Source organism: Equus asinus, chromosome 29, assembly GCF_041296235.1.
Source record: "Equus asinus isolate D_3611 breed Donkey chromosome 29, EquAss-T2T_v2, whole genome shotgun sequence".
Taxonomy (NCBI): domain Eukaryota; kingdom Metazoa; phylum Chordata; class Mammalia; order Perissodactyla; family Equidae; genus Equus; species Equus asinus.
This window is the reverse complement of record NC_091818.1, coordinates 41,236,759-41,259,854: the sequence shown is the minus strand read 5'-3', so window position 1 is coordinate 41,259,854 and position 23,096 is coordinate 41,236,759. Positions and strand designations below refer to the sequence as shown.

Here is a 23,096-nt window from a genome sequence, read left to right as displayed (position 1 = left end):
TAAGATTTTAACCTGACTTGCAATCTAATAAATTAACTTACCACAGTTTCATGGATGCTGGTAGAAGTCATGAACCTTGTGGGTCAGAGAAGAAGGACCATTATTTATTACTCACAACAATTTGCTGTAGCCAAAGTGATAACATTTTTTCCCAGCTTTATTGAAATATAGTTGGCACATAACATTGTATAAATTTACGATTTACAATGTGGGGGTTTGGTAAACAGATGTTGTGAAAATGTTTCCCACGTTAAGGAGTCCTGCTTTAGGTCCTTGAGCCCACATTTCCACAGGGTGAACTGAAGGCGCCCACATGAGACCTGATCTTGCAGGTTGGCTTACAGGAGGAAAACCTGAATCTAGGGAACTCGGATGCACTCTAGCAGGCCCTGAGCATGCTTGCCCCTGCCCTTCCTCTAGAGGGAGACATTTTCTTTCTATTGCTTCACAGCAGGCACAACTTCCATTTCTTTGGAGGGAGCCACTAACTCTACATTCCAAGGCTGTTTGCTGCACAAACATCTTGAAAAAGTAGAGTAGAATGCAGGGTAGAGAGTTCCTCTGCTTATTAGGGGTACAGAAGTATGAGATCTGCAGAATTATCTCCCAACAGACACCTACCCATTTCTAACAGTTAAGTATTTATTTCATTCATGATCTTCTTCCCCCCCCCACTAGCCTGTAAACTCAAGACACTTCTCATCTCAATTTAATTCTTGTCTATTTTATTGATTGATAAGACAATGTCTGGCACATAAGGATGTTCAATAAGGTTTCTGCTGAATGAATAAATGAATCAATGAAAAAATATACAAGAATGAGTCAAAATGCCAAAACATAGGCAGATGATTAACGAATTAAATAAATTAATAAGATGCAATGCTTTACAACAAGAGAAATATGATACTGAAATTTTTAATAATATTTGATAGCTTTGGAAAATATTTATATGTTAAGTAAAAAAAGTACACAATCTGTGTATTGAAGATCATTTCAAATTGTAAATAAACACACACCCCACATTTCTATAGGAAAATCATGAAAGAAAATGCACCAAAAGTTCAAGAATTTTTAAATGGATTAATTATGTTACTTTTACTCTCCCTACTTTCCCTTTTATTTTTCAAGTTTTCTGTAATTTGTATGTGTTATTTTAATAATCAAGAAAAGCAAACATACTTATTTTTAAGTCTTTATTATTTCATAAATTACAAAAGAAATGAAAATGAGAATAAAGGAAAGCGAGCACCCTGAAACTACAGACATTGGTTTGAATCACCTCCACCAAGTACAGAAATCCTCTCCACACACTTAGACAGGAAATTCTTAGAGCTCATGGTGCACAGCTCGTGGTCAATATTCTTCAGAAAATGGATAATAAGGATGATCAACAGCACTGAAAGAGAAGGAGGGATATTAATGCATTAAATCTGTCTTTACACTGTCAAAGAGAGAGTTTCTCCAAGGATGCAGTCAGGATGGGATCAAAACTAAATTCACGAACACATCCCTCCTTCTACCCAGACACACATCCATGCAGGCTCCCTGTCCGTGTGCACATTCCACCTGCGTGCCCAATTCCCACATCCCCACATAGAGAAATGCCGAAGTGACAGGTAATTTGATTTAAATTACGATTTATATTTATTTATAAGTAAGAACTACAGCTAAAATGTTGTGGTCATTTCAGCCGCAGGTGTCACTCTCGTCCCTAGCCAATGAGAGTGATGACGATAAGGATTTTGCTGTTGTTTTTCACACATTCTTTCCACAAGTATATACCGATCACCCTCAGAAATCCAGGGTCCCTCCAACAAGGAACTTCTATTGAGGAGACAACATACACATCTACATAACCACACCTACAAAATGGGACTACTGTTTTCTTAATTTATAATTTATGAGAATATTTGTTATTCAATCATTGTTATTACTGTTGATTTCGATTTGTTTCCATGTTATTATTTTCCTTTTTAAACTTCTCCTTTTCAACTCAATATCATTGAAGACTTCATTTTGAGCAATTCTATGGGGCAGGACTTGATCTGTTGACATAGGGCCAGACGGATGAGTGGAAGTATGTGTTCACAGCCTAATGAAGGAGATGATAGACTTATAATTAAAAGTCTTTGGAAATAGAAAAGGTACTTTCTCAGAATCACGATTTAGTTTTAACAGAAGGAGAATTTTGAGATCTTTCTTTAGAAGTAAATCTTTATTCTATAACTAAAATACTATTCCCCTTATCTCTAAACTCTCTTCCAAACTTCTTGGTTCAATTAGTCTTCTTTCTCTTCCTCCTGAGATGCTCCTGCAGGAACTGAACAACTGGAATGCTATGTTTGTGAACAAGTTAAAGTCAAAGGAGACGGAGGGTCCCAGGGGAGAGTCTCCTGAAGGACAAAGGCCACTGTGAAGAAAGCCTTGACTTAAGAAACAGAGAAATCCAGAGGATCTTATCTTGGTGTGGGCCACTGGAGACACATCAGTCACCAATATTAGTGTCAATTAAGTTCATGACCCATTTATAATTCAGTTTGGTGAGATAACACAGCTGAGGAAATGAGAGTTGTGATAGGGAAAAAAGGCCAACGAAGAGATAAATTTGGAAGAAATGTATGGTGTTTGGGGACAGGAATGTCCATTAAGGCGAAATGCCAGTGGACACTAAGAAGAGAAAGCAGAAGCAGGGCCACAGCATTACTTTCACAGCACCTAAGCACATCTGACTTCCTGAGCCTCCTCCTCTGTAAAAAATATTAATATTGCATTTTACTATTGTGTTAGGATAAAAATGAATAGCATCCAGGCTGGCTTCATTATTATGAAGGCATTATTAATATAATCACTTTTTTCTCCTGATTATAAAAGTAACTAAAGATGAAATATTTTATGGGTCCCCTAAAATTATACTGGAGCAAAGGCACTGTGCATTCCATGTTGAATGGGTAAGTCAGCCCTGTGTGGAAGCTCGCCAGACACAGAGATTAGGGGCAAAAAGGGAGTAAATTCCCCATGATGGAAATTTTGGCAATTTTACTTGTGCTCTGTCCTGGGCCCCACTTGTATTTCTCTTGGATCAGAGACTGAGCCACCCAGGAGTCAGATCTGGTCTGAGGTCTACAGTAAGCTCCTGTTTTACTCCTACTCTGGAAATCAGGTCTGTCTTCCTGATCGAGAGAAGCTTAGTTCCTCTACTAACCTGCATGCTACAGAAACAGTCTGTGAAAAACAATCTACAGTTTACTTACAAGAGTAACTTAGCATATCGGAAATTTCTGTTGAGGCCATCAATTGCTTTCATGTCTTCTGGAGTCAATTCAAAGTCAAAAATCTAAAGTCAAGAAGAGGATCACGTTAAACTCTCCCCCAAGGCAGCTGTCTTCTACCTGAGATCTTGAGGACTTTCCCACTTGATGGAGAAAGGAGGATATCCAGGGAAGCCTTCCCTGTCATCAGCTTCCAGGTTTACTGGCCGGAGAACTCTTCTGCTGGGCTTTCCACCTCTCCCTGCCCACTCCCTCTCCTCTAACCACTTCACAAGAGTAAGGCTCACAACTCATCAGTCCCAAATCTTTCCAAGTGAATTGCTTGCAACAGAAAAGAAAAATATCCCCCTTTTACAAACAATGCCAGAGTTGGACAATCTGGAGAGAATACCTGCTTAGTTGACCCAACTTTAGTAAGATTATTCCTTCCCCAGAATCTAGAGGTTGTCAAATTCTAGAAAAGACCGTGACATATAAACAAACAATTCTCGTTTAATAAGGAAAAACTCACTAACAGAGCCATGCCAAGTGCCATGGTGTTCAACAACTGTGCTGGGGTGTCCCAATGGAGAAACAAAGCAGCTAATACTATTTGGTTTGACATTGACATGCAAATAGGGGTTCATCAGGTAGACAAGGGGAAGAAGAGGAAGCAGGTTTTTAAAAGTTCCTCTGCATAGGACTCTTACAACTGATGAAAAAAAAACAGATTAAAAAAAAACACTGATGAAATGTGCTCTGTGTCAAACAATATGGAAGCAGCAAAGCCAGGCCTCGAGGACTTAAAGATTAGGACTCTGAGGCCAGTGCTCTCTCTTCCCTTTCTTCCAAGCTGCCCCCAGAGCATGCAGGGGAGAGACGCATGGGAATGAATGAACACGGCTGGGTACTGAAAGACAAGAGAGATGGCACCCAATACAGCATCCAGTCCTCACTCTGGAGAGACTGTCCAGCCTGTACCTGGAAGTTCTCTTTGATTCTCTTCTCATTGAAGCTCTTGGCCAGGACCACCACCCCCCGCTGCACCTGGTAGCGCAGGGCAATCTGGCCTGGACTTCGCTTGTGTTTCTTGGCAACAGCATTCAAGATTGGATCCTCCAAGAGATATGGACTGTCCTTTTCCACCCTGAAAACAAAAATCATGAACTCATATTTGAATAGTGTAGGACTGAAAATCTAGAGTAACATTTTCCCCAAGTTCCTCAGATAATTGAGAGAAATAGGTACATTATGGTATGATTTTAAAAGCGTTTCATGAATATTTGCAGAGATTCATTTACAATTGTGCCAAACTGGAAACAACTAATATGTCCATTAATGGGTGAATGGAGAAACAACCTGTGATATTTATGTCCATGCAAAGGAATATTACTCAGCAGTAAAAAGGACTGAACTAGATATTTGCAACAATGTGGATAAATGTCACAGTTGTTATGCTGAGTCAAAGAAGGTGGACATGAGAGTAAATAGTCTATGACTTCTTTTGTATGTGAAGCACTATAACATAGCAAACTAATCTAAGATGAAAAAAGAAATCAGGGGCCGGCCCAGTGGTGCAGCGGTTAAATGTGCATGCTCTGCTTCAGCGGCCGGGGTTCCCCAGTTCAGATCCTGGGTGCGGACATGGCACTACTTGGCACACCATGCTTTGGTAGGCATCCCACATATAAAGTGGAGGAAGATGGGCACGGATGTTAGCTCAGGGCCAGTCTTCCTCTGCAAAAAGAGGAGGATTGGCAGCAGTTAGCTCAGGGCTAATCTTCCTCAAAAAAAAGAAAAATTTAAAAAGAAAAAGGATATCATAGAGATGGTCACCTTGGGATGAGGAAGAATTGTCTGGAGAGGAACACAAAAGAACTTTGTTGGGAGATAGAAAAGTTCTGTTTCATGATACGAGTTGTGTTATACAGTATATCCACTTGTCAAAATTAGACTGATAAATTCCTGCAAGACAAGCTGTGTAAATTTTACCATTAAGTGACTTTAAAAAAAATCTTATTCAGAGTGGGGTTTGGAGTAGGTGGACACGTAGTGGAAACAGAATGAAAGAATGTTGGTGATGGCTGAAGTTCACAGATGGTACCTGGGAATTCACACTATTATTTTTTCTTTAGGTAGCATTGCTTTATCGTATTATATAAATGTCAGATATACATCATTATATTTTTGTTTCTGTGTAGACCACATCATGTGCAACAACCAAAGACTAATTACCATCCATCGCCATACACATGTGCCCTGTCATCACTTTTGCCCTCCTCCCTTCCCCTTCCCCCTTTCCCCTCTGGTAACCACCAATCTAATCTCTGTATCTACATGTTTGTTTGTTGTTGTTGTTCTTATCTTTACTTATGAATGAGATCATACAGTATTTGATTTTCTTCTTCTCTGACTTATTTTGCTTAGCATAATACCCTCAAGGCAGATCCATGTTGTTGCAAATGGCAAGATTTCATCATTTTCATGGCTGAGTACTATTCCATTGTGTATACATAGCACTTCTTCTTTATCCATTCATCACAGTATTGTGTCCACTTTTTTGCTTGAAACTTTCCATGATAAAATGTTAAAACTAAACTTGAAAAAAAGGATTTCTTCATCAATGAAGTTGCTGACATACGTTAACCCTAACATTCTCATTACCAGTTTGGGTCTCTATGGGACCCCAGGGCACTGTAGGCAACTACAACAATGTCCTTGGACTTGCAGAACTCCAGCAGTTTGCTCTGGTTGAGGTAAGGGTGACATTCCACCTGTAAGTTGCCAAGAACCAAAGGTATCAGAATCCATGATGCAATAACACGTACATTTGAAAAGTCCTTTGAAGGAATATCTAACATCAGGTTAATACATATACTATAGGGTTCAGATTGGTACTTTTGCCCATGCACTTTCTGAAATACCTGCAAATGATGTTGGTTTTCAGAAATAATTAAACAATTCTCTTTATATTTTTACTAATGTTTAAAATGACTAAAGACCCACAGAACCAGGTTGTGGCCTCTAAATGCCTTTTCCTACTGTGAGAAACCAAGATTACTTAGAAAAATGGCTGATAGCTGGTCTGGGCAAAAAGCTACAAACTGACCCTAGAAAATTATACACTCTAGAAAGTGAAGAAGACTGGAAAGATGATGAGGCATGTCAAAGGAACCAGGAGCTCACGTGAAGAGGCAATAAAATTCTGACAACTGGATCATCAATAAGAAAAGGAACAACACTGGATAGGAAAATATCATATTTGTTAAAATTCATGAATTCACAATGACATACATATATGATCAAGTCTTTAGATGTAACCTCCAATTTACATTGGTACAAAAGTTTCACATCAAACTGAATCACTGGGATCAATCAGTAATACCAATAGTGTGGAAAAAGTTAAAGGAAAAAAGTCTTAGTTTTTTTCACAAAGAAATTACAGAGAAAGAGAAAAAGAAGAAGGAAGATGAGGAGAAGGAAGAGGAGGGAAAAAGAGAGGGACATATTTGAACATATCTTGAATTATTTTCTACAAATAGATTCCTAGAAATGAAATAACGAAGACATAGAGTAGAAATATTTGAATGGTCTCTTGCATAATTTTCAAACTCATTTGCAAAAATGCTTTTTTTGTTTGACATTTTGTTAGACATGTACAATGTCATAGTGTTTAAAAATTGACAGCATTGGGTGTTATGTTTAGAAATTACATCCTTCAATTATAATTACTCATTTCCTCACTTTCTACTGTTTTGGTTTTTCTCTCGCTTATTTTCTCACCTCTGTGTAACTGCTCCTGCAAGGGTCCCACAAACTCCATGTCGTTAAATGCAATAACTGTTTCCATTCCTCTTGGATTGTCTGCTCCATGACAGGATCCACCCTATGGCTCACGCAATCCATTTTGTCCCTCTTCGGTGGCTCTCCTGACACCACACTCTCTTCATTTTCTCTCTCCCTGTCTGATCACTCCTCCCCAATCTCCTAACCATTGCCTCTTTGCCTTGTCCTTCAATGCTGACTTTCCTGCCCTCTTCATGTTCCGTCTATGAAATTTTCCAGGAGAGGGAATCGACTCTTGTGAGTTTAATTACCATTCATAAGGAAATGGTTTGAAAATCTGTACCTCTAGTCTTAAACACCTTCCTGAGCTCCAGACCAGTATCACCATCTTCCAACTCAGCATCTCCACTTGGACATCTCATAGGAACCTCAAACCCACCTCTGAAGAACTGAAACAATACTCTTCCCATGCCATTCAACCTATTCCTTCTTTGGCGTTTCCTATGGCAGTAAAAGGAACTATCATTACACCAATTGACATCAAGCTGGGAACTTGAGGATTGTTAGCTAAGGAGGAACATGTGAAGGGTGGAAAGCAAGGAAACTCTGGTGGACTCTGGGCTTGCCTGGTTGCAGACGGGCTTGTATTTGAGCCCTGGTTTGTTCAGGATCATCTCCAGCTGTTTGTGATTGAAATTGGACACCCCAATGGACTTGGTTAAACCCGCATCTTTACACTTCTCCAGGGCCTGCAGAGGAGGAAAAGGTGTGGTAAACTTTTCATGTAGTTTGGCCCTTTCATTTTCTAGTGAACATTTTAAAAACAGGAAATCTGTCATCATATTTATCACAACTTGACTGAACCCATTTTATTGCTTGAATACATTACCTCCTAATATACTTTATTGCTATGCATGTCTACTTTGTCTCCTTGCTTCTATTACATGCACACCCAGGATGATAAATAGACATGAAGATGTTTCTCAGTTCCCCTCCCTGCCCTCTTCCATGTGCCTATTTTCCTGTTAGGCATCTAACTGTTCTTTAGCAAATGGTGTCAGAGTCAAGAGCAAAGAGAAACTCTCAGGTTTTCCTAGTAGAGGGTTTGGCTGCTTCCTCTTTCCTAGAGTGGTGAAAAACATGGTGGGAAAGGCTACATAAGGGCAGGCTTCACTCTCCCTCAGTCCACCCTTCTGCTAAGTCAGACATAGCCTTCCATCCCTGGTGGGCCTGTTTAGCCATCTTTGGAAGGCGCTCTAACTCCTCTTGAGTTTCCTCTGACAATCCCCTTACAGCACTCCCATGGTCAACCTAATCAGTGGGGCAAAGAACCCCTACTTATAAACATAGAAATTCAGATGAAGAACAATCCTTACAGGTCATCTCATTCAGTTCCCTTCCTTAACAGATGAGAAAATCATGGTACAGAGAAGTACAGTGATGTGGTCAAGGTTAGACAACTGATGGGGCCAGAACCCATTTCTTCTGACTCCCAACCAGTGATTTCTATCTTGTCACCCAGTGCCTCTTAGGTGTCAGTGGCAGTACTTACCTCCCATGTGTCCCGAAGGTCCACTGTGTCGAAGATAATTTTCCCACTGGCATCCTTTGGCAGAAGGTCATCCCCAGGCTGGAATACAGACAGGGAAAAGGATGAAGAAGAGGTATTTTTTTTAAAAAAATTAACTTCCAGGTGCCCAAGGAGCTGGGTCCCAAAACCTTCAAGAGGCTAACCCGAGTGTTTGCGTGTGTGTGTGTGTGTATGCTGCGTAAGAGAAGAGATGCGGGAAAGGAAGATTATCAGCAGTTGAGACACAACAGTGAAGCACCTCTTTCCCAATGACATTGCCCTCCTATCCACATCCACCACTGAACTTCACCTAAGAATGAATTCTCCTAGGGCTGTAATAGATTTTACTTCCCTAGGACAGGCTGGTCTGGATGACTCGACTTATCTTTACTACCGAGCAATGCGTTTTAGCTCCGCTTTATGATTACCCGACTCAGAGATAGTGAGGATCACAGGTCTGCGCAGTGAACATCCACTACGATGTGAGGTTGAATCAGTGAAGCCCAAACGAACCTAACTATACAACATGGACCATCACAGAGTACCTCACTCTTCGTTAGGGCTGAGAGGTCCAAATTGGAGAGACTTTCCCTTAAAGAGGTGGGAGTTTCCCACTGCATCTCTGCAGTCTATTGTAACTCAACTTTCTTGAGGACCCTAATCACTAACTGACTACAGACATAGCAAATCACTTAGACAAGTAAGGTGACGTCCTCAACTCTTTGAGGTGGATGCAGTGAGAATACTGAACTTCAATCTTTCTGAAGCCTACGGGATGAGGATAAAAAAATCTTGGTGGGGAAGTGGCACAGCTATTAAGGAGAGACATAAATCATTTAGCAATTCTATCAGCCAAACTCAAACCTACCTCTCTCAGTAAAAACCGAGAAAACCCAGCCGGAATAAGAGAACGGAGGTACAAAGGCAATGATGAAATACTCTTGGGTGTGACAAGGAAAGCAAAAGCTGACCTTCATAGCAACTGGCCAATGAATGATGAAGAGATCTACATAGTCCAGTCCAAGTTTCGTCAGTGATTTTTCCAGGGCTGGCTGAACGAATTCTGGTCGAAGGAAAGTACTCCAAAGCTGCAGTGACCAAAAGAAATACTAAATGTCTTATGATTTCCCACATTTGGGGACCCAAAGTAAACCTCGTAGTTCAGACTGAGAAGTGCACACAAACCACTGTAGTGGTCTAAAAATAAGAAATTCTGGGGCTAAAATTATGTGACCTAGTATAAATGAGCTCCTTACTGGGACCTGGGATTTGCCTGAGTGGCTGTAAGAAAACTGTGAATAATACTTGGATGGCCCAGGAAAAGTGACCTGTGTGTTTCAAGGATTAGAAAAGACATCTCTGGAAGGGGAGCCAAGAAATGCCAGGCAAAGGGAAGTGGAATTTACAGTCCTTTATAATAAATGCCAGGAAACAGTTCTGCTGAGAGGCCTGCGCTCTAAGAACAATTTTATCACTGATGTTGACATACATAGGATCATTCTGTAGAGACTTCAGCTCTCTTGACATTGGAAACAGGATTTTCCACCTAAGAAAACTGTACACATTTCAGCAAACTCAATGCTGACTTGAAAAAAGTATTTCCTAGTCTGATTCCCTTTTCTGAATAATACGTCAGCATGACTTGGATATGTGCTGAGAGGATCTGCTGAAAGATAAAAGGTGTACACTCACTCCATAGTGGCTCAGTCAATTCATACACCAGCTCTAGAAGAAAAGTATCATCATTGATGTTCCAGATATGCATGCTGACTGATATTCAGAGAGGCTGAACAACTGAGCCCCACCTTTAACACATTTCAGGGCAAAGCAAGCTTTTTTCCATTTTATGCTTTTCTGCAAGGAGTCTCTGCAATCTTAGAAGGTAAATAAATTATTCCGATAAACATCAAGTTGTGGGGTTTTTAAAAAAAATAAAATATCTGATCTTGACAGCAGCCTCTAGTCACTCCACCCACAGCACCTTGGTCGTGTAGAATATGTCCTCTCTCTTCACAGTGCCATTCTCCATCTTCTCTCGGAGGGCCTTGCCGACCTCCTCTTCATTTTGATAGAAGAATGCCGCATCGATGTGACGGAAACCCACATCAATAGCCACTTTGGTGGCCTCCCAAGCTTTGCTCTTAGGAACCTATGAAATATGAATCAGGAGGGTTGGTAATCCACCTGACTTAGAGAGAAGCAATCTATTTCCTTGATAGAGTTTCACCAGCTGTTTCTCCATGTCTCCTGTTCCCCTGTTTGATGATGCAAGCCTTAGTAACAAACCTGTCTTCCGGGGGCAAAGACCAAACTCCAATGTGACCTCTAAGTTGAAATGAATTCAGGAAATGGGCTTCACCATAGAACACAAAAAGTCAAGTCTCAGTCAATAAAGAATTAGTTGTAAGGAAGTAACTCATAGGAAATCTTCTGATTCTGGGATGAAACTTCGACATATATAGATGGAGAGAGATATAGATATAGATTCTAAAGATACATATGTCAATATCTATTTTTAGTGTAGAACTGGAAAAGAGTCCATAATACTGGCACCTCTTCCATCCAGTTTCCACCAAAATGAGCTCTTAAAGTCATTTATGATTTTTTTATCCTTCATTCCCCAATGCTCTCATTTAACACTTATGCAACAAGCCTTTATTACAGGCCATCTGTGTGCCTGACACACAATGGAATATTATTCAGCTTTGTACAAGAAGGAAAGCTTGTCATTAGCAACAACCTGTATCAAGCTGGAGGCTATTATACTAAGTGAAATAAGCCAGACAGAGAAAGATAAATACCACGTGGTGGAATCTGAAAAAAAAATTCCAGTTCTAAGAAACAGAGAGGAGAAAGGCCAGGGGCTGAAGGTTGGGGGGAAAGAGGAGAGGGTGGTAAAGAGATAAAAACTTTCAGACATTATAAAAATCAGATTTTAGGACTAATCTATAACATGGTAATCATAGTTAATAACACTATATGGTATAATTGAAGTTTACTAAGAGAATAGAAATTAAATAGCCTCACCAAGAAAAAAAAAATATGAAGTGATGGAAGTGTTAAACTTGATGAAGGGAATCTTTTCACCATGTCTACATGTACCAAATCATCTTGCCATACACTTTAATCACCTTAGAATTTTATTTGTCAGTTTTACCTCAATAAAACTAAAAAGAATTAAAAAAAAATAAAGTGTACCAATTGGATTAAAGGGAGAATAATAGTTGACTTTGAGGGGATTGTGGAGAGGATTAAGTGAGAAATGTATTATCCTGTAACAGACACAGTCATCACTCTACCTATATCTGCCTGGGACTCAACATATCTGTGTACTGTGATACAGGCTTCCAACTGCGAACACCTATGACTCTGTCTGGGGGAATTCTATGACCACCAGAGTCTTTAGAAGAGACCACCAATAATTAGGTAAAGAGGGGATCTTGTCCAATGGATGCTACTTAGCCTGTATACATGACCACTCCAGTACTTACACCCTGGGCCCATGAATGAAATGGCCATGGTTAAAGGGATTAAGACTATGCATGGGCCAACTGCACAAGCTACTTCTTACCAAGGCTGTTTGAGCTACCACTATTTTGAGATGAGTGACCTGTCAGCAGCAACAAAGACTGACACTAAGTCTTGGTAAAGTACAGTTCCTCTAGGAGACAAGCCAGCCCCTGGGTGGCGAGTTGACAATATTAAACTCTCCATGTTACTGGGGATGGAAGCAAGCAATTCATCTTTAGTGAAGCTGGTAACATTCTATGAATGTGTTTGCCATCTCTTTTCACAGTCCTTCTGACAGTATTACTATGGAGGGGCTACAGAGAGTTGGATTTACCAATCTAGGATCCCATGTAACATTGTCTATATGTTCTTTTCTCTGTGGTCCATATCTGTCTTTAAAACAGTAATAGAATTTGGATATAACATAGGTAAGACATATGCTATGCTTAAGCTATACTAGTGGATACAATGATAATTATGTCATTGCAAACAAATTGTCCCTGTCTGACAGCTATTAGCTATTGATATTTCATGTCATATTTCATAGAAAGATGGAGCATATCAATCTCCATTATTTATGGGGGCAACCCTCCCAAGCAACCCCAAAGCGTCCCCTACCTCACCGTGACCAGACAGTAACACTTAGAGTGCATTGCAGCTTCACCATGTGGATGTATAAAGAATACATTTGGTGAAAAGCACAATTCTGTCTCCATTGTTAGTTTGTGCCTCTTAAGTCTTCCTTTCTAATACCTAACACTTGGAATAAGAATGCCTTCTGAAATGAAATAAGGAAACCATTGGCAAATATTTCCAGCCCCGAAGAACCGAAAGCAAAGCTGCTACAAAGTAGTCATGTTACTTGTACTTTCCTTCTGTGCCCACTGCCCGTGAGGGAGCTGTAATAAAGAGCTGAATGACTCTGACTGAGGCAGCAGTGAATGCAAGAAGAGCTGCCTGAGCTTAGATTTCACATGTGTAAGAAACAAGAATAATAATAATTTACCTAGGACAGTAGTTGAGGAATTCAAGACAGTGCGTGGAAAGTACTCAAAATACATAGTAAACATTCAACATATGCTAAGTCACCACATCAATAATAATGATAATCCACCCTCAAAATTCCCAGCCTCTGAATCCCCAGAGTCAACTGCTTGTCATCCTACTTAGTGCAAAGTTAGAGATGGTGAAACGGAGGCTCAAAGAGTCAGTCCAAATCACCCACAGTGTACCAGGCATGGGGTTGCAAGTCTACTGACCACCCTTCCAGGTTGTTTCCAGGGTTGCTTCAACCCTCTAGTCCCCTGGGCTCCACTTACTTCATCTGAAGCAAAAGTGCCAAATCCAAGCACAGGCATAAAGTGCCCATCATTCAGTTTCACAGAGCGACTATGGTTGAGGGCCATCACCGTCCACAGTCCTGGCTGACTTGGTTCTGTCTTTCTTTCCTTTCCCTTACTGGGAGCTGAGTAGAAGACAAGGCTCCAGCATTCTTTATTTCTACTAAGCACAATAAGATAGGCGGGGCTGGGATTGCAGAGGCCAATGATCTCAAAAGGAAACTAGAATCAGGCCACTGACTGCCCTATACTTCTTTCAGGTCTCTGCAGGCATATCTTACAGAAATAACGTGCAGAAATGTCATGCATGTTATGGGAGTTTGAATTTTCTCTTCAGCCTTGCTCATCCATGACTCCTAAGTTAAAAAACAAATTTAACCGTGTCAATTTCTGCTTGATAATTACATCAGACTTACTTTACAAGATGCAAAATAATCGGTAGACTTGTCATTTCTAAACACTAATTCCATCATAGTACTTTAGTTAAATACTTCATCCTCCATTTTGTTAACAATCCCATCAAAAAGACTTCTTCAGAATGTCTTGAACAAAGACCAACACATGGTCCCAAGCACACATGGAACAAAATGCCTTAAGAGCTGCCATCCCTGATTCCATTATCTTTTTCCCTGTTTCAAGAACTCATTTCCCCTTCTGATTTCTGTATCTTGCTTCTTTGAATCTTTTTTACAAGAAAAAACTGGTCTGAGATCAAGGATGAATTTCTGCAGTTGTGCCTTAGTTTCAGCTACTGCCTCCTCCTGGCATAGCCTCCTCTATTCCCCCTTGTTCCCACCAGCCATATCAACTGTTACTTATTCTAACAGCATGTGTTCTGCTCCTGTCCTTTATTACTCCTTTCAGTGCTTCCTTCCTATGCTTATTCAGAATCTAATTGTTAGAATGCAGTGTGACGGGGGCAAGCGTTAGAACAGGGACTGGTCACACAACAGCCCATTGCACCAGTACAATTCCTTAAAGATGAGAAGCCAGGAATGCTTTATGAAATATTTCTGGTAGGCATTCTTGGATGGTTCTAAACAAAAACCACAAACTACTCAAAGTCTTTGAAAAAGACTTCCCAGAGGCTGGCCCCATCATGTAGTGGTTACTTTTGTGCCCTCCACTTTGGCATACCAGGCTTCACGGGTTCAGATCCTGGACACAGACCTACACACCACTCATCAAGCCATGCCTTGGTAGCATCCCACATACAAAATGGAAAACTACTGGCACAGATGTTAGCTCAGCAACAATCTTCCTCAAGCAAAATGGAAGATTGGCAACAGATGTTAGCTCAGAGCCATTCTTCTTCACCAAAAAAATAAAAAAGATTTCCCAAATATTAGAATACCCAAAATAACCACATTCATCTCTAAACCTTTGATGAAAGTTCATATTTCTGGGCCCACCTAGGGATTTAGGAGACAACAACCAGGGAGTTCACCCTGGCTACCTGTAGCTAACAGGAGCTGTTTTTGATGTGTCCTCCGGGAGGGCGTGGACCAGAAGAGATGCAGGTTTACAGAGATACCAGGAGAACCAAGTTCAACACCACAGAGGACTCCTCCAGCAAGCCAGGACTGTGGTCAGCAGCTACTCTAGTTCATCTCCAATCTGGAAGATTACTTTACAATCAATATGCCTGTGGCTATCAGGCACTAATGTCACCCCTTCTATAATGTGCTGTCCCACTTGTGCAGACAAAGAATGAGTAGGGACGACAAGGACTATGTGAAGCTGTGTGGGTTTTGGTATGGATAGGTGTCTCATGGAGACTGGAAGCAGCAGGAAAAGCCTGGGACACTTAGCAACTTCTGCCTTCACTGGACACGGACACTTGGAGGGAAGGACAGAAGGGACCTGAGTCCTGGTGGTGCCAAAAGATTTTCACATATGGAGATATATGTGGTATCTATTCTGGCTCAAACCTTTCTGGCTTGAAGTAAAGAAGCCTGACTTATGGCTTATCAAACATATATTGTACATTTGCTCTAACCATTAAGGAAAGAGTGCATTAAACATTATCGCAAAGTAAAAGAACTCACTCTTTTAAGGTAGGAATCCATACCTCCCTTCACATACCCACCAGTATTCCTGAAGATAAGTTCCTTTTCCCACACATCAGGGTCATGTTGACCTGCTGATTTTTAACTAAATACCTGTATGAAACTTTGAATATGTATCCTTGGCATGTTTAATGTATGTTCTGTGTTCTAAAAAGATATGAAAGTGTACTGGACACCATGCTCTCCAGAACACTTTCTTCCTTTGTGGAAGCTATCTTCTCAGGTTATAATGCTCAGCTTGGCTCAAGAAAAACTCACTTTATCTCTCTTATCTACAGAATGTTTATGGCCATTTTGCATCCACAGCATGCTGCTCCTTTGGGGATCCTAGGCCAGGCTCTGACTGGTAGGATACACTGTGTATCACAGAGGGCCCAGGCTGGACATTCCCTTATTAATACAATGACCAGACAGAATCTTCCAGGCTCCCAAGGTTCACTGGAGAAAGTTGCTTGTCCACTGGGGCTTGCATTTGACCAGCCCGGCTTAATGAAGTTGGCAAGGATTCAAACTTTCCCTCATTTGTACAATCAAGTTGAACAAGAAAACTCTATGTCCAGAGACCTCAGGATTTCCCAGTCCTGGAGAAGAGGGAGAGGTTGGCATCCTCGAGTTATAAATAAGTAATGCTCACGTGCCACCAGTAAATAATTGCTTTATTTTCTCCTCACCCGTTCCCTACAGAAGAATTGTCACTGTATAGAGAATACCATACATTTTCTCAGGAAAAGATATCTGGACATGGTTTAAAAAAATAAAATTATGTTGCCGGCAGTGCTCATCCCTAGGAAGTGGTCTGTTTCATTTAATGATTCTCTGGCAGGAGAACTGGGTCATGTGGTGTTCTGTGGGAACAAAAGTAGAGTACACTTGAACTTGAGAGAGGCTTATGTGTATGGCATGTGGGGCTGAGGGGCTGTCCAGGCCAAAGGTCAGAGAACATAGCTTTGGAAAAGGCAGGGGTGGAAGAGGCTGTAAGGGAGCAGGGATAGAAGGAAGACAGGGTGGAGAGAGGATATGAGGCATTGTTTTTGCCTTGGGAGAAATTTCGGGGAATAAACAGAGAAGTTTAAGGAATATCTATAAAGTTTGAATTATGCTGGGTGATGAAATTCCTAACCCATGGAATGTGAAGTACAATCTGCTTGACTCACTATTGAGTCATGGGGTGGGTTTTGTCTGAAGAACAAAACAAGCCCTGAAGGTGGCTTCAAGATGAATAAAGGGAATCTGAGCCTCTTTGCGGGATCCCTGCCTCTACCGCATCTTTTTTTATTTTAATAAAATCACCCCATACTATCATCAAAGCCTTAGAATCCACTGGGGCTCCTGTTCTCAGAGGATGACTCTGCAGTTTTCAAGATTGTGAAACTCCTGGCTGGGCCCACAGTGCAGGGAGTGGTAAGGAGAAAATTGATAGCTTCAATGACTGTTTCAGTTAGCCTACAACCAGGTCAAGAAAGCCTATCACAAGTTGGTTTAAACCCCATAGAAATGTGTTACCCCCATAACAAGAAGTCAAGAGGAAGGGCCAGCTCTGGGTCAGTCACAGGAGGTCCAGATGTTCTCCAATATTCTCTTGGTTCTTCCTTCCTCTGTGTCCTGGTATCATCCTTTGGCTGGGTGATAACAGCATAGCAATTTCAGACATCACATTTCAACAGGACATATCCAGTCAAAGGAGAGGGGCTGGCTATGTTAAGAAGTGAGGGAAATTCTCTTGGAAGCCCCCCAGTGCAGCTCCTCTCATGTGTCACTGACTAGGATTGGATCACAGTCCTCTTCCCAAGGCAATTACATGTCAAAGGCAGTGGAGTTAACATGAGCCATCTAAACAAACTATTTGGAGCACAATGGGTGTTGGGAAGGCAAACACCTTGACCACTGAAATGGTAGTCAGAATCTGATTGTGTTTAGATTAGATGTCTGTAACTTTGGACACACTTAGAACTCCTTGATGAGTGTTTAAAACATAGTGATACCTAGGCTTTGCTACAGTGAAAGGAATGGAAATCTCCAGTGGGTAGGGAGCCTCAGCTTCAGATAAAAGGGTCCACATAAATAAAAGCAGAGCAGTTGTCTCGGTTTTAGAAATATGTGTCCTGTATTATTGGTACATGGACAGACTAGGAGGTGAAAGAAGGCCTCACCCTGCACCAATCTGTTTAAAAGAGAAATGTAGAGGATGAGTAGAGTCTGGTTTTACTTCAGTTTAATTTAATACATAACCTAATTTGAACGTGTAAACGTCTATGGGAACCAAAAGGATGAAAAGGGGGAAAAATAGACTCAGCAAATACAATTCTTGATGAATCAATAACTTGATAGATTGAGGTGTAGTAGAAACCACAGAGTGAGAGAACTGATCAGGGCACAATGTGTTAAACATAAGATTTCAGAGATGAAGCAGTTCTAAGAGTTAAAGGTGGAAGTAGCTAGCTCGTGTCATGTAGGTCCAAGTAGAAACTCTCGGTAACTGACAATGTCAAATCACTGAGAAGCTTGAGTTGTCTGCGTGAACAAGGATGATGTCAACATATGCTGAGAAAGAATTATAAACTAAGACCGTGAAGGTACTGTACTGAGAAGTGGGTAAGATTGTACTGTTAAACTCTACAGTTTAACTCTACAGTGTCTACGGTTTATCTACAGCCTGATACCAGCCTTAACAGGACAATTACATTCTTCTCTCTTTCTAAGGAATTTTACATCCTGATGCAAGGGGCTATTGTGCCACCATTCCCCTGTTGTAACTTTGATCCGGTCACATTGCATTCTGAGTATTAGATTCCAAACCAATGGTCAGTTTCAGTCTTCATCTTGCTTGTGCTTATGTTATTAGTAGCATTTGACTCTTCTCCATGAAACAGATTCTTCATTTGCCTTCCAAGACATAACAATCTCCCACTTTCCCAATAGGTGGGAATAGAACTACTGGAAGGATGGAAGCTGCTGTTGCCTCCCTCAGAAAGGAGGGATATCACCCCAACATCTCCCTCCATTTCTAGTCTCTCATCAGTGCCTCCTAATACCCGAACCCAGCTGGAAACCAGGAGACAGGGAAGCCAGGCCCCAGCCTGCAGAGATCAGCCCTCCTGGTCATGGCTTCCGGAAAAGGGTAAGGAAGAGCTCCGAGAGCTGGTGATTTAGCATCAATCAACCAAGCTGACCCTGACCTATCATCCTAAACTGGGTATTGATGAAATATGGCCTCCTTTCTGTAGGAGAGAAACATTTTCCTCTACCATTCTAGGTTCATTTGGCTGATTTATTAATTAAATTAACATAAGGCAGATTAACAGGAGAAAAACAAATTTTAGTTATGTACATAAGGGTTCCCATAAAGACATGAGAGGCTCTCTGACAGTCAGACAATTGAGGCTTATATGCCACTCTGAGATAAGGAATAGGGTTTAGCGATCTGGAGCTACAAAGGGAAAAAAGACAATTCACAGGAAGATAAAAGCAAATGGTAGGTAAACAAATGTGTGTCATGCATGCAAAGACAATCCACACAGAGAAGACTTGGAACAAAGAGGCTCTGTCAGGCTCCCCTCCAGCTTCCCACAGCTAGCCCACAGCTCTGTATTTATCTGTGCTGATAGTTCCGTTCCTGGACCAGGCCCTCTATCTAAATTATTTAAGTAGTTAAAGTGGGAAGTAAAAAGCTCTTTCTGAGTTTGGGGCCTTGATTGACCTCAGCTCAAAGTAATTCACATGCCAAAGTGGCATATTTCTGAGAGGCTCATTCTGGGCCCCTTCATTTTTTACTCCATGCAGACGGGGCCAGAACACTGGATTATGTAAGTGTTAGAGTGTGAACTGCGGAGGGTAGCTACAATATGTTATAACTTACTCTTGGAGAATGGCTAAAATTCTTCAGCACTCACAGGATTCAAGTCACCTTAGCCAAAAGTTGGGATTAGCACAGGTGGGGCTACATAACATATCCTAACCAGAATTCAGCTCAGTAAATAGTTAATGAGTCTCTCTTACATGCCAAACTCTCTTCCATTTTTTTTTTAATTTGAGTTCGTGCCCATATGAACAATTCTAAGAGTTTTGAAGTATGTACTTGAGCCTTGACTTTTTCAGGATCCTCTCCAGCTGTCATCTCCACGGCCTGGGGTGGACGAGGTGGTGGAGAATCATTTGTGTAATTGGCTATAGATCCAGAATAAATGCAAGAAAAATCTATCAAAAGGAAAACTGTTAAGAACCGAAAATGGAGCCAGCCCTGATGACCTAGTGGTTTATGTTCTGCACTCTCACAGCTTCAGCAGCAGGGTTTGGTTCCTGAGATTGGAGAACCACACCACTCGTGTGTCAGTAGCCGTGCTGGGGTGGCAGCTTACATTGAAGAACTACAAGGATTTACAACTATGATATACAACTCTTCACTGGGACTTTGGGGAAGAAAAAAAAAAAAAGAAGATTAGCAAGAGGTGCGAGCACAGAGCAAAACTTTTCCTGAAAAAAAAAGATATGATGATGGAGTCAATTAGCATGATTATCAAGAAGAGAAAAAATAGTAAATTAAACAGGGAAACAACGTAGTGACAGCAAAAATAAGAACTACTCTCTTCTCCTTAGAAAAACTGGAGAGAGTCTTACACATTGAAGAAAGAGATGCCTATCCTCGTTGACTCAAATACTTCACCTCTGTTCCTCTCTATAAACATTTTGGTAATGATTTCCTCCACACCACTACAGCATGCTCATTTTTTCAAAGTTTAGGAATTGCTAAATTGGAAGATGCAGAGCCCATTCTCATAAGTGGAAGAAATGAACCAGAATCCCCTTTTTCTGTCTTCCTCCTCTGTGCTCTCTCCTTCAACCACTCACCTCCCACGTGGCACAGAGATCAACTGTGTGAAATACTACTTTTTCATGTTCACTTTCTGGAAAAAGTTAATCCCCTTGCTGGAATACAAGTCATCATTTTAGTGGTGTCACAAAATGATTTCTCCACACTTAGCCAGGCTGCCAGGTACATCTAGGGCCAGGATACTAAACCTCCGTGAGGTAGGTGGTATAACATTCTAGATACTAATATTTGCAAACTGACTTGCATATGGAGTTGTAAGGAATGTCTGTAGGAGAAAAATTTCCTCAAATCTCTTACACTCTTTACATGTTTTAATAAATACCATTTTCCGATGTTGAAAGGGGACTCATAGTGTCTTATGTTACCCCTCTCTTCCCCTTATAAATTCCTCTTGCAAAAGACCTCCCTTTCACTGGCAATGACAGTAAGTTACACGGCCTTATACCCAGAATGACTATTATAATCTTGACCCAGCCTAGACAATCAGAGTTCCTTATCACATCGAACATCTGTTGATCTGAGGGCAGGCACGTGAACCAAACAGGGTCAACAGAGTTTCTCTTAAGGATTAATATGTATGCTAGAAGATCTAGAGACACTCTCAAGTTTTAATGACCATGAGCCTTGAATTCTCCCAAGGCCATATTTGCCACCAATGGAAAAATGTGACAAAACTAAAGCAAGCCAAGAGTAATGCAAAGTTAAAGGAAAAAGAGATATTTCTGAAAACTATTCCAAATCCTTTAATCTATCTATTATCTGGACTTCCCATTTACATAGTCTAATAAGTTCTTTTGCATAGGATAGCTTGAGTAGCTTTCTACAACTTAAAATCAAGAATTCTATCTAACACAAATGCTAATGGCTAAGTGAAGTCTACAAAATTCGATTGTGAAGATAGCCAAGAGTGAAGATAAGGTCTCACAAGTCCCTGTGAAGGCTGCTAGCTTTAGACCCACCTAGGTGGAGCATCATTATATCTGCCTTCAACTTAAGAGGCCAGAGAGGAGATCAACACATTAAGCTCAAATGTAAGGAAGTTTCATTGCTCACTAGAGCTGCAAGAAACTCTGTGTTTATGAAATCCACAAGAGATCAGGAGTGATATTCAGGAGTGTGTGTTGAACATGCCTATTTTTATTTTCTCAAGCTCTGGGAGCAGAGGATTTCAGATTGTTGAACTCTTCTCTCTTGGATACATGCAAAGGAAAATAAAGATTAAAAAAAAGTACATAAAAAGCTAATCAGGAATTATTTTGGGGGTTCTTCTCTAGTGTAATGATCTCCACACCTTCTAAGGACAATCTTAACGCAACCATCCATGCAAGTAGATAGACATTCTGACACAAGAAGTAGAATAGCTGTGACCATGCAAATTGCCAACCTTCAAAGCCTTTGGATAATGAATAATACACAGATCAACATAGTCCAGTTGAAGATTTTTCAGAGGCTTTACTAAGGCTAGTTGGAGCAACTCTAGTCAAAGGAAAGTGGCCCAAAGCTGCACAGATTAAAGAATGGAAGTTGTCTTGCATTAATATGTCAATCCATTTTATTTTTCTTGTTTCACCTAAGAATTAGACATTTTTCTACTGGTTGGAAACTGAAGACCAAAAGAAAAAATGCTTTTTTCCTTTGTGCATCCCCTTTTGATCTGACTCATCCATAGAAACTCTATTATCTATTTGGATATATCATCAATACATCTACTAACAATGGAAGTAATTGATCCAAAAGATAAAACCTGTTTCAAATAATATCCATGCCCATTATCTGAATTCTATTTGATGGAATTTACAGTAAAGGAGTTCACAAACATTGCCTAATTCTATCAAACGTGCATCCCTCTGGTGAAAAATTAGTATCATTTTGGTTTAGATAATCGTAGGGAAAAAGTACTTTGAACATAGTGATATGTGCTAGACACAATTCAAGACACTTTAGCAACATCTTGTTTCACACACAGAGCGCCTCGTATATTGCTCTCTCTTACTGATGGAGGTGAGAATTGAGATGCAGAATGTTAAGAAATTTTAGTAGGTCACTGGAATGATAAAGAAGGCTATAATCCAATCACACTTCTGTCTGATTCAGTAGTCCAAGGTAAATCACACTGATGTGGTCTGAGGCTCAGAAAAGTGAAGTGACTTGACTTTAAAATCATAAAATTTGTGCAATGTAATGATGAGAAAACCATCATCTTTTTCTGAGACTAGATTTAATACATGAATATGTGTGAAGAAATTTGTACAAATAAGCATAACTCACCAAACAACTACTGGTCTCAGGATATAATTGTCATCTCCACACAATCACATTCACACATGTGCACACACACACACACACCTTAGACACAGCACCCTTGAAGTATAGAATACGTCTTCTCTCTTCACAGTGCCAGTCTGCAACTTTGCTTCCGATAGCCAATCCTCCTTTTCATCTCAAGAATAAAATACATTACTATTAACTGTAGTTATCATGTTGTACATTAGTTCTCTAGAACTTATTCATCTTATAACTGACAGTTTGTACTCTTTGACCAACATCTTCCCTTTTGTCCCACTGCCCCCTCCCACAGCCCCTGGTTGCCACTCCTCTACTCTCTGCTTCTATGAGTTTGACCTTTTTAGATTCCAAATATAAGTGAGATCATGCAGTATGTGTCTTTCTGTGTCTGGTATATTTGACTTAGCACAATGTCCTCAAGACTCATCCGTGTGGTTGCAAATGGCAGGATTTCCTTCT

The 23,096-nt window shown here is 40.6% G+C and overlaps 1 protein-coding gene across 1 annotated transcript; it reads right to left on the bottom strand.

Moving 5' to 3' along the window:
* Positions 1-140: 140 nt before the first annotated feature.
* On the bottom strand, positions 141-14,351 carry LOC106846833 (aldo-keto reductase family 1 member C15-like). The gene is made up of 9 exons (XM_014865857.3): positions 13,434-14,351; positions 10,586-10,753; positions 9,576-9,692; positions 8,587-8,664; positions 7,661-7,783; positions 5,913-6,022; positions 4,230-4,395; positions 3,252-3,334; positions 141-1,396 (listed from the first exon to the last, which is right to left on the bottom strand). Exons 1-9 carry the CDS (start codon positions 13,518-13,520, stop codon positions 1,354-1,356), a joined length of 975 nt encoding a protein of 324 aa, XP_014721343.1. The 5' UTR covers positions 13,521-14,351; the 3' UTR covers positions 141-1,353.
* Positions 14,352-23,096: the final 8,745 nt, after the last annotated feature.